The sequence below is a fragment of the Silurus aristotelis genome (genome assembly GCF_946808225.1).
Source record: "Silurus aristotelis genome assembly, chromosome: 12".
In the NCBI taxonomy this organism is placed as follows: domain Eukaryota; kingdom Metazoa; phylum Chordata; class Actinopteri; order Siluriformes; family Siluridae; genus Silurus; species Silurus aristotelis.
Window position 1 is genome coordinate 28,122,592 of NC_139585.1, and position 11,104 is coordinate 28,133,695.

General features: G+C 41.6%; 3 protein-coding genes across 5 annotated transcripts in view; 2 read left to right on the top strand and 1 right to left on the bottom strand.

Moving 5' to 3' along the window:
• The window catches only part of LOC310734724 (tectonic-3-like), a 10,268-nt gene extending 3,236 nt beyond the window's left edge, over nt 1–7,032 (top strand). The window contains exons 4-14 of one of the 2 annotated variants that reach the window (XM_083557123.1): nt 286–405; nt 2,140–2,244; nt 2,345–2,457; nt 2,572–2,610; nt 2,716–2,790; nt 2,934–3,053; nt 3,537–3,632; nt 4,438–4,541; nt 4,643–4,790; nt 5,224–5,361; nt 5,445–7,032. In XM_083557123.1, the coding sequence (XP_083413249.1) occupies nt 286–405; nt 2,140–2,244; nt 2,345–2,457; nt 2,572–2,610; nt 2,716–2,790; nt 2,934–3,053; nt 3,537–3,632; nt 4,438–4,541; nt 4,643–4,790; nt 5,224–5,361; nt 5,445–5,597 (1,211 nt within the window). In that variant the 3' untranslated portion in view covers nt 5,598–7,032. Of the gene's footprint in view, nt 1–285; nt 406–2,135; nt 2,245–2,344; nt 2,458–2,571; nt 2,611–2,715; nt 2,791–2,933; nt 3,054–3,536; nt 3,633–4,437; nt 4,542–4,642; nt 4,791–5,223; nt 5,362–5,444 lie in introns of both variants that reach the window. The other variant, XM_083557122.1, reaches the window with a different exon arrangement.
• Nucleotides 1–11,104, top strand: part of LOC310734717 (double C2-like domain-containing protein alpha) — a 98,757-nt gene that overhangs the window by 15,062 nt on the left and 72,591 nt on the right. The gene's annotated exons all lie outside the window — the stretch shown is intronic.
• Nucleotides 5,846–10,812, bottom strand: mto1 (mitochondrial tRNA translation optimization 1). Of its 2 annotated transcripts, none has more exons than XM_083557109.1 (13): nt 10,620–10,812; nt 10,170–10,399; nt 9,848–10,047; nt 9,617–9,734; nt 9,234–9,532; nt 9,030–9,142; nt 8,759–8,949; nt 8,494–8,624; nt 8,189–8,393; nt 6,780–6,951; nt 6,593–6,702; nt 6,233–6,390; nt 5,846–6,124 (listed from the first exon to the last, which is right to left on the bottom strand). In XM_083557109.1, the coding sequence occupies exons 2-13, from the start codon at nt 10,363–10,365 to the stop codon at nt 5,999–6,001; spliced, it is 2,019 nt and encodes a 672-aa protein (XP_083413235.1). In that variant the 5' UTR covers nt 10,366–10,399; nt 10,620–10,812; the 3' UTR covers nt 5,846–5,998. The 2 variants fall into 2 exon arrangements, with proteins under 2 accessions (XP_083413235.1, XP_083413234.1); XM_083557108.1 differs by having other exon boundaries at nt 10,568–10,812.

The window sequence follows — 11,104 nt, forward strand, 5'->3', positions numbered from 1 at the left end:
ATACAATACACAATGCATAAATAATACAGTACACTATAAGTAAAGTATACAACAGATAATATATCAAGTATTCAATATGACATATGCAAAACATGCAAAGCATCATAAAGTATAAAATGCACACAATACTTCTACAGTAGGATACTTCTTGTGCACTCCAATGTATATTACTGTGAACAATTTTAAACTGCACTTTTATATAAATATTCTCTCAGCTCTTTATTCAACATTTGTGTGTCTTTATAAATATATCTATTATCTCTTATGTCCCCGTCCCCCCCCCAGGTCCAGAGAGCACAACACAGATTGCACCTGCTGCCTCTGAAGGGCCTTTCTCCATCTTATCTCCTCACTTCTCACCAGCAGGGGTCACCAGTACTCAGAATTCGAGTGTGTATAAGGTTGGTAATTTTAGATAAGAGGGAATAGTAACAACAGGGCATAGTAAGAGGAATCTCATCCAGTGAGAATGAATGCCATTACTGAAACAACTACAACAACAAAACGATAAACACAATTCAACAAGTCTCCTGTCACTGTAGCCACAACTGCACTGCCCACATACATCATCTCTAGCAGAAGCATCGTATTAACTTCATTATCGTATTAACCTGGGCTACTGTTGGCCGAAGAAGAAGACGTCTACAGAGACAGGAGGAAAAGTAGAAGTGGAGGAGGGTGGAGGTAGATATGTAGTGTGTTTAGAAGACAAAATGAAAAAGGAGTAAGTAGAAGTACCAGTAGAAGTGTGAAGATGTTTAGGAGAGATGGCAGTGGAGTTTTTAACCAGGTTGTTTTTTATTTTGGAAGCAGTGTGCTGGTACCGATCTTTAAGCATAAGGGAGATGTGCAGATCTGCAGTAACTACAGGGGAATTAAGTTGATCAGATCACCATGAAGTTATGGAAAAGAGTAGTGGAAGCCAGGCTGAGAGAAGAGGTGACCATCTGTGAGCAGCAGTATGGATTCATGCTTAGGAAGAGCACCACAGATGCATTGTTTGCTTTTTTATTTGAGAATGTTGATTGAGAATTATAGAGAAGGACGGAAGAGGTGCAGAAGGTGGTGGAGTTCAGGTACCAGGGGGTCAACAGTGTAAAGTAATAGAGAGTGTGTTAGAGAAGTGAAGAAAAGAGTGCAGGCAGGGTGGAGTGGGTGGAGAAGAGTGATAGCAGGAGTGATTTGTGATAGAAGAGTATCTGTGAGAGTGAAAGGGAAAATTTATAGGACTGTGGTGAGACCTGAGATGTTGTATGGTTTAGAGACAGTGGTGTTGAGTAAAAGACAGGGGGTGGAGCTGGAGGTAGCAGAGCTGAAGATGTTGAGGTTTCCGGTGGGAGTGACGACGATGGACAGGATTAGAAATAAGTTTATTAGCGGGACAGGCCATGTAGGACGTTTTGGAGACAAGATGAGGGAGGCGAGATTGAGATGGTTTGGACATGTGCAGAGGAGGGACATAAGGGGATATCAATAGAAAAATGCAGAGGATGGAGCCACCAGGAAGGAGGAAAGGAAGACCAGAGAGGAGGTTTATGGATGCGGTGATGGAAGACATGAAAAAAAAAAAAAACACTTTAAATAAGCAGCATGTGGCATCTGTGAGTCGCCTCTAGAGGCCGCTTTCCTGCTGTATAACGCAACCCGGAAAAACTATCGGTATGGATTTTTGCCAATAATTACAGCATTTCAACCATCAGTGCTGCGACATCTGTTTAAAAGTAGATTTGTTAACAAATAAATGTCTTTCTTCTTTGTCAGCTATTAAATCCACACGCATATATTGTGCAGTTTGCTACAGATGCGGTTTGCGAGCTCCGACCAGTGCGGTTTCTGATCATGATGGCCCATCACTAAATAATAATTTAGTAAAAGTTGAATATCCTAACCATAGAGTGTAGTACAGTATAGTTACAGCAACACTGGAGTAAAATCAGGGGTATTACGAATAAGTGATTTCATAAAAATAGCAGCAATTATTGATTAAATTAAATTAATGAACGAATGTATGACTTCATGATGTCCAGCTACATGAGCGTAAAACAATGTTACAATGGAAACCATAAAATGATCAGGAACGACATTTTGTCTTTGGAATGATGCAGCATTAACTTTTTAAAGTCTCTCTGTTGCAGGTAGGTGATGTCATTCTGACCTACTACAACACCACATCTGTAGTGAGCGTGCTCAGACAGCCGTCATCGGGCATGGGGTCTTCCACTTGTGTCGAGCGCAATCCCGCAAGTACGTTACTGTCCGCTTCGTCAAATTACAATCTGATGATTTGAAAAAGTCTGATTTAGTATTTATTTTCAAAAAATTTTGTATGATTTTTTTTTTTAAGAGTTCCTGCGCTCAGGCTCGTTGACGTGTTCGCGAGTTGTGAGCGCTCAGTCGTGCAGAAGAGACAGCAGCCTGAGTTTTCCTTCGTATTTCACAGGATTCGGTCTTCTGAGGGTAAGTGCGTGGAAGACGTCCGAGAATGTTTTAAAGATCTTGTAGCAAACTTGCCAATTTTTTTATATCCATCGTAGAGCATATTCGCCTGATATCAAATCTCCAACGTTACAGGTTCCCCGTCCGTCAGACAAAGACGTTTCGAAGATGACGGTAATTTCGTTTGCATTCGTTCGCCAAATTTGGTCCGTACAATGATTTATTTATAATGATGCATATCTGTAAACATCTACGCACATCCATTGCCCAAAACTGTAGATTCCCATAATCCCATTGGCCAACCAGCCTGAACTCACCGAGCATGAAACGTCCTGTATGAACGTTGTGACAAAGGTCAGTGTTTGGAGTTTTGCCAATACCAGCTATGTAGTTTCAAGGATCTGAAGTATGTAAGAGATACGCTGAGGAATCGTGAGGAAAAGACAAGAGTACTTGCTTGGTTTTGACATACTTCCTTTCCATTTCTTCGCATTCAGGTGGAATACGTGATCACGTACAGTAGCACAGGAGAAATCACATCTGCGACGGTGAACGGCAGCGTGACGAACGCTAGTTTCGGCACGCAGATACTGCAGGAACACGCTGTGCAGTTTCAGGTTTGGACGCGTCCACTGTTCTGTTTCTTTTCAGTGTATAATACAAGCTAGTAAAAGTACGACTATAAGAACAGCAAAAGGCGAATATCTAACCGACAAGCGCCCTTTCCCCTTCAAATCCGTAACAACGTCGCTTTAACCAATCAGATTGCGAGTTGCCGATTTCAGGGCCATCCAGCAGGCGTCCAATAACGTGGATCTAATAGCCTTTTTAAAGAAATCAATTTGGTCGCAGATACGCCTTTTATTTTTCCAAGACCATCTCCGAGACGGACTTTTCAAGGTACAGCTGCGGCAAAAAAAAGAGACTCTACGATAGTGGTGGTTTCTGTAGCCACTTCAGGCTACCTGATTCAGGTAGGGCACCACTAGAGGACTGTGTGTGAAATGCACGGAGTATAGGAACGGCTCTGTGGTGTCACAGTTGATGTTAGTGCATAATCTGGAAATTAGTCAGAAGTAAATTAATGAACTGGGTTACAGTTGGCCACGCCCTCATTATCGCCTCCAGAAGTGCCAATGGTCGGTTTGGAGGTCGGGACTCCAGTGATTGGCTGGTTTGGTGGAAAACTTGGGCCTGTATCCTTTCATTTTAGTTTTCTCTTTTTTTCTTTTGTGTCGACAGATCCGAGTGATCTTCCTTTTTTTTTTTTTAACGACAGCACATGATACTAGATTAAACTAGATCAGACAAGTGGTTGCGTCTGTAGGTCTTCCTTGTGCCACCAAACCAGCTCTGATCCATAACACAATCTCTTGGCAGGACGTTGGCAGGAGATCCTTGAGCAAGTTGTCTTACATTGACCAGAATTGTCTGTCCAGCAGAAACAATTTGAACACACCCACCCGCCCCAAATGCCCGCAATCCTGTTGCGGGTTTGCTGGTCGTCCTTCTTTGGAGCACCTTTGCTAGGAAATCATTGTGTAGCTACTACAAGACCTGATGTTTTTGAAGCTGACCCAGTCAACTAGATATCACAATTTGGTTCCTGTCACTGAGATTTGTACGTTTGCCCATTTTTCTTGCTTTCAACACCTCAATTTCTAGAACCTGCTGTCTAATGTATTATATGGACAAAAATTATGGAACATCTGGCTTTTTTTTGCCATAGATTTCAAGCATACAACTGTATAGGACGTTTTTGGATCAGGGGGTTCCTACACATGACCTACCCTGTCAGTAGGTTTGATATTGTCAAATCGGTGTTTACTTCAAGCGCAACGTTTCTTTTTTGCCACAGTTGCTTTCCGAAAGGAATAACAAACACGTTTTTTTTGTGTGTATTTATTCCCCCATGTCGACGAGAAAAGAAAAGTGCCTCAGATATGGCAGAATATTGTATAATTACTGTTTAGCTTGATATACACTTTAACTGAGCATTAGCTGACGATCCCTGGGCTTTCCGTCGGAGGAGAATGCGACTCCGACCTCGCCAACCGAGCCCCCGTTCCCTTCGCCCACAACACCTTCACCGGCTGCACCTTCAGGTATTGACCATGCAAAATTAAATTTTACAGTGCTGCAACATAATTGGCTCTATGATACGCAAAAAAAAAAATCATTTATTTACAGCGAGATCTTTTTGTAGGTCGACGCCGGACCACTGTGCGTCACTGAGAGCTCGGATCTACAGCGTCCTTCGTGGCACGGCGACCCCAGATACAGTCGCCATGACGGCGGGATCGCGGCCGCAGCGGAGCCGGGTCGTCGTGCAAAAATGTCCGGAAACTTCTCCGGTAATGTGTTTTTTTTCTTGTTTTTTTTCTCATTTTATTTCCATTTTATTGGTTTTGTTCTGTTTGTTCGTTGGTTCGTTTTATTTATTATAATAATCGTTTTTTTTAGGGCGTGTTTTTTTTGTCTCATGTGCAACTGATGCAAAGAAGGTTTTAGACGAAAGAACTGATAACAGAGACTCCTTACACAAACACTAACTATTAAAAGAAAACCTCATATGAACCATTAGAACCCCATTCAAATATGGAAAACCATAGGCCGACGTGATTTGCATCTCGATCATAGCCTACTATACATTAAAGATACATACGAAGCAGTATAGTAATAATTCGATATACATTGTTGCCATATCTCAGTGAATTAAATGTTACTATAGCAACCTTAACCTATCAAAAGCGTTGTATAGCGTTTTCCTGCTCCTGCACTTTACAGGACGAGGCGTGCGAGACAGGATGTCTGGTACCCGTCTCCCTATCACTGAGGATTCTCTGGGCTCGGACCGGAACGTTGGCTCTGCCTCAGAATCACATCCTGGGTGCCAAATACATCTTCAGCTGCAAAATCCTGAAGGTGAGGCACGTGTGGAATTCAGAGAACGTGTCTGTGTGGGTGGGCGTGACGTGTTATAATCCCAAACGTGACTCTTGTTCCAGTGTCCCGTCTTTTCCCGTCTTCCTCTGAGCACTGAGGTGATTTTCTCCGACGCTACCGTTTACCCAGAACCTCCCCGAGCCGAACCGCGGCCCGAGTGGAAGTTTCCGTTCGGGTTCTTCACCAGAGGGGCGGAAGAACTAGACCGTGGGTAGGGAACGAGAAAGCGGAGGAGAAATACTATTTATTATTAGTGCTGATATGGTTCAGCATTAAAACTGCGGATTAATTTATTGCTTTTTTTTGTTTCATGTACAAAAATCTTTTAATTTGTGTATTATTTTCACTTTTTTATTTATTAAAAACTTTTTTTTTAGCATTCAAATATTTTTTTTTGCATTTAAATTACTTTTTTTGAGGATGAAATTAATGTATTGCTTTTTTTGTTTGATGTACAAAAATATTTTGTGTATTTTGACATTTCTTTTATTTAATAAAAACATTTTTGTTAGCATTCACATACATTTTCTTTTTTTTGCATTAAAATAAATATTTTTTATTTTTAATTTTTTGCATTTAAATGACTAAAAAAAAAGTTTTTTTAATTCCTTTACTGTCAGTTCGTGTCTCTACGTCCACTTTCTCTTGCTCGCTCCCTTTTGCGCTCCGTCTTGGTGACGTAGTTAAGCAGGTGGACGACGGCAGCCGGAGTGACGCCTGGCAGACGGGTTGCCGCTCCCAGCTGAAAAACCAGGGCATGGAAGACAGAATAGCTGACGAGCTCAAAACTAAATCGCGGGCGGCGATGGGAAAATCGGAAACGAATGTATTTGAACGTGTGTGCACTCACGGTGTCAGGCCGCGCTCGATCCAGCACCTCCCGCACCTCGTCAGAGAGAGACACGGGAAGCGAGAGGTAGTCGATGTCCGGAGGAAGCGTAAGACTTTCTTCCTCCTGGATCCTCACCATCTCTTTCTTCTGATTCTCGCAGTGTGGACGGTACACCGCTAACATGTAGGGAAAAGCAGATCAAAAAGCAGACGCGTATAAATATAGCATATAAGGTCTGAAGCATGGTGGCGGAGGAAACACGGATGAATCTTTTCCCTCGGGAAATAAAAACAGGAAATCGGTCATTGCAAGTACCACACATGAATTGCTTACACATTACAGGCACCCGGTCTTCAATTCATTTCAATAAATACTCGCCTTCGATTTTAATCCGCTGGGAAAATTCGAGGTATGGTGCTAAAATTTCAGGAAAGATGGAGGCCAGCATTTCAAACGAGACCTCTTTATGCTGCAGCATCTCCTCTCCGCTGAAAAAGATGTAGTAACAGTATAAAATAGAAAGCTTTAATAATGATTCTTTCCATCAAGCGCCGCACCGGTTTACCTGACGAGCGTGCTTTTCGCCTCGCTGATCCCGACGCCTCGCGGTTTCTCTCTCCAGCGAGGAGAAGACAACGTGACTGAGCGAAGGGTGACGAGAGCTTCGCTCAGAGCACAGCTCGTTCGCGAAGCCTCGCTGTAGCGCTGTGACGACACGCAACCCACCTCTTCGAAACCTGGATAAAACCGGAATATTGTACTGCTGCACATGAATTTGTTTTCACAATTGAATAAAGAGACATTGTTTTAAAACTAAATGAGCATATAGAGGTCTATTATTTACATTTATTTATTTATTTTAATCTGATGCTTTATTCTGACTTGAAAATTTTTCTTTTTTAAAAAACTTATTTTTATGGTTTAAAAATGTACTTTTTTTTTTTAAACCATACCTGTTTTCTCAGATTAAATAAGCATTTACTAGTATATATATATATATATATATATATATATATATATATATATATATATATATATACGTATATATATATATATATATACGTATATATATATATATATATATATATATATATATATATATATATATATATATATATATATGTATATATATATATATATATATATATATATGTATGTATATATATATATATATGTATGTATATATATATATATATATATATATATATATATATATACGTATATATATATATATATATATATATATATATATGTATATATATATATATATATATATATATATACGTATATATATATATATATATATATATATATATATGTATATATATATATATATATATATATGTATATATATATATATATATATATATATATACGTATATATATATATATATATATATAAAAAATTATAATTTTTTTTTTATGACCCATTATGATTTCTCAAACTAAATAAGCACACACTAGTATATTATTAAATTATTATTATTTTATATGACCCTTTATTTTTTCTCAAACTAAATAAGCACATACTGGTATATTAGTTAAAAATTACTCCCTTTTTATTTATTTTTTATTATTTAAATATGACCCTTTATTCTGTTTTCTCAAAATAAATAAGCACATACTGGTTTAATAGTTAGATTTTGTATTTTTTTTACCCTGGGTAAGTGTGGGTAAGTGATGGCATTCTCTCTTTATTAATCAGTGTGCTCATGTATGCAGAAGAAGGCAGGCAGTGCGTTCCAGAACATTCCTGATATGAGATTTTTGTAAAGTGGCTGAAGGGGGCCAGAAAAAACGTATTTAAATTTGATATGCCAATCAGCTTGTCTTGTTTGGTTTCATGGGGGATTTTAAGTGATCAGAGATATCATTCATGCAACTGATATATATTTAAGATTAGATAAATATTAAATCATGCATGATTGCTATAAAATTAACATCAGAAATGCTAGACGATGAAATAAACGGTACCTCTGAGCGTAAGGCGCAGGTCGGCGTTATCGGGCCGGAGTGAAGTCCTGAACTCGGCGCGGCTGGTGAACATGCGATACGGTTCGGTAACTCCGCGACTCACCAGGTCGTCGATCATCACGCCAATGTAGCTCTCGGTACGAGACAGGGACATTGGCGGGAGTGAGAGGGCGGTCCTTCCGGCGTTCACACCCGCCCACAAACCCTGATATGAGACAAGCAGGACGGTGCATGGCAGGTAAGTACAATCTAGAAGTTTTAAGAACATTCACACCATGGAGCTGCTGGATTCTGTGCTGTTGTACCTGTGCTGCTGCTTCCTCGTAGCCCGTCGTCCCATTAATCTGCCCTGCCAGGAAAAGCCCCTGAACGCGCTTCACCTGCAGCCATGGAAAGAGCTGCATGGGGCAAACGAAGTCATACTGCACCCCGTAACCTACACGAATAGCCACACTGTGGTCAGAGAACCTCGCAAATCTCAAGGAAGCCGTGTCACTTGATATATAGGGCATGAAATTTGTAACCAGTAGTGAATTTTACGCTCATTTCTACCAATATAAAGACACCTACCTGGTGTTCTAATCTCCGCCCGATGCAGAGGAGGAATTTCCCTGAGGAGCCGAAGCTGCAGCTCGGGGGTCATCGTCATGGACAAGCCCTGAGGGTACACGAGGTCAGACGTCAAGCCTTCCGGTTCCAACCACACCTGATGCTGTCGCCCTGGGAAACGCAGAACCCGAGACTCGATGGACGGACAGTACCTGTGGAAAGGAAATGAACCGTTGACTTGACCTTTAACGGAACCTTCCAGAACGATGATATCCATGTCTGCATTGGGTACCTGGGTCCTTTGGTGTCCTGCTGTATGTGCGAGTTCACATGCAAACTCTCTCGCACCACTCTATCCACACCCGGTGTCGTGTACGTCAGGTGACAAGGGAGCTGATCCTCCGGCTACCAAACCAACAAAATAACAGGTATATGTGAAATATGTTTCATCGTCCGGATTAATTTTCACCTCGACTTTACTGCCGGATGCCGTCACCTCGCAGTGCGTGCGTTTGTTGACAAAGCTAAACGGAGTTGGCTGCGGGTCTGGAAGGTGAAGTTCGGCGAGGGAGAAATCGATCGTGTCTTTAATGATCCGTGGCGGCGTCCCGGTCCTCAGGCGGCCGAGTTTTAACCCGAGGACTTCTCTCAGACTGTAGGAGAGACTGGCGCAGGACGGGGGTTCGCCCATCCTCCCTCCCGGAGAGGTGGTCTGGCCCATAAAGAGGGAACCGGAAAGGAAAGTGCCGGTGGTGATGACGACGGAACTGGCGAGGATTTCCCCAACGCCATTGGCTAAGACGAACGCAGAGGGCATGCATCAAACGGATGGCGGGTATGCATCAAAGAAATAGGAACAAAACCACTATCTCTCCTTACCCATGCGAACGCCGGTCACTCTGCGTTTTCCTGGTTTTCCCGGGTTGGCCGGCGACACGATGAGATCCTCGACAGATCCCTCGATTACAGTCAGATTGGGCGTACTGAGCAACTCCGACTGGGGGAAAAAATATCACACGGAAATTACCGGCCTGGTTCAACACTGTGGAGAGAAATAGTATGTAATAGTTATGGAGATGCACATCCCTACTCCGGGGGGCATCCCGATACCTGTATGAACTCCTTGTAGCGTTTTCGGTCTAGCTGTGCCCTCGGGCCCCACACTGCAGGTCCTTTACTACGATTGAGAATTGAGAAGTGAACGCCGGCGTAGTCGCCAGCTCGACCCATCAGACCATCCAGAGCATCCACCTCCTTCACCAGCTGACCTTTTCCTACTCCTCCCAGTGAGGGGTTACAGGACAGCGCCCCTGGAACAAAACGGTAGAAGATTTGAGATACCTGTAATAGCAATCGGACACCAATAAAGGTCTGGGGGTGAACTGCACTGCCCTCCACTGTCTTCTTACGTATCGGATGCACCATGACCTACCGATCGTTCCGATCTTCTGCGTCACCAGAAGCGTTTCGGCACCGATCCTGGTTGCCGCAGCGGCTGCCTCCGTTCCAGCATGGCCACCACCCACCACTATGACGTCATAATTGTGGTGGGTGACGTCGGTGATTGTCCGATTGTGGCACCCGGACAGGAAATGATGTCGGACCAGCAGCCTCCGTAGTTGCCACATGGGAAATGTTAAAGGGTCAGCATAAGGAAATGATCTTAAGAAAGAAAGAAAATAATCATTTACAGATATTGTGCTCAATTATTTCATGCTATTTTTTTTTAGCATATGGAGGTATTACAATGTCTAAAAAAAAATTATTATGAGTTATTTTTTCGATACACGATATTTTATTCGGTATTTGATCGTGTATCGTGTCCTTTACCTAAGTTCTGACTATTACTTATAACATGCATCTTCTCTAGACGAAATCTCACCGGGCGCGTCCCAAATGTCTCCCGATTCGCCGTCAAGTACAATATGCAGGACTTAGAAGCCTGTCATTTCAATACCCGCTTAAGTGCACTTTGTAGGGAGAACAGCGTCGATTGAAACGCAACCGATCCACCGGCGCGAGCAGGGGGCCGCCATTACTGCGCCTGATAACCGTAATACCGGCTGTAGGCGCGACTACAAAAATAATAACAATACTACAAAAATGTATAATAAAATAATGTAATGAATATAAAAAAAAAAAAAAATAATACAAAATAAAAATTCAACAAAAATATTTCTCAAAAAAAAAAAAATCTCTACTTTGTTCTTATTGTAAAAAAAGACAAGTTTACCTCAAAAACACAAATAAAAATAAAAGAAGATAATTTTTATTGTTTTTGTCTACTTCACAACCCCCTGAACGACAACTAAAGTTCTCAGAAAAACCTACCAAATGTCTATTTTCCAAAGTATAGAAGAATAAAAC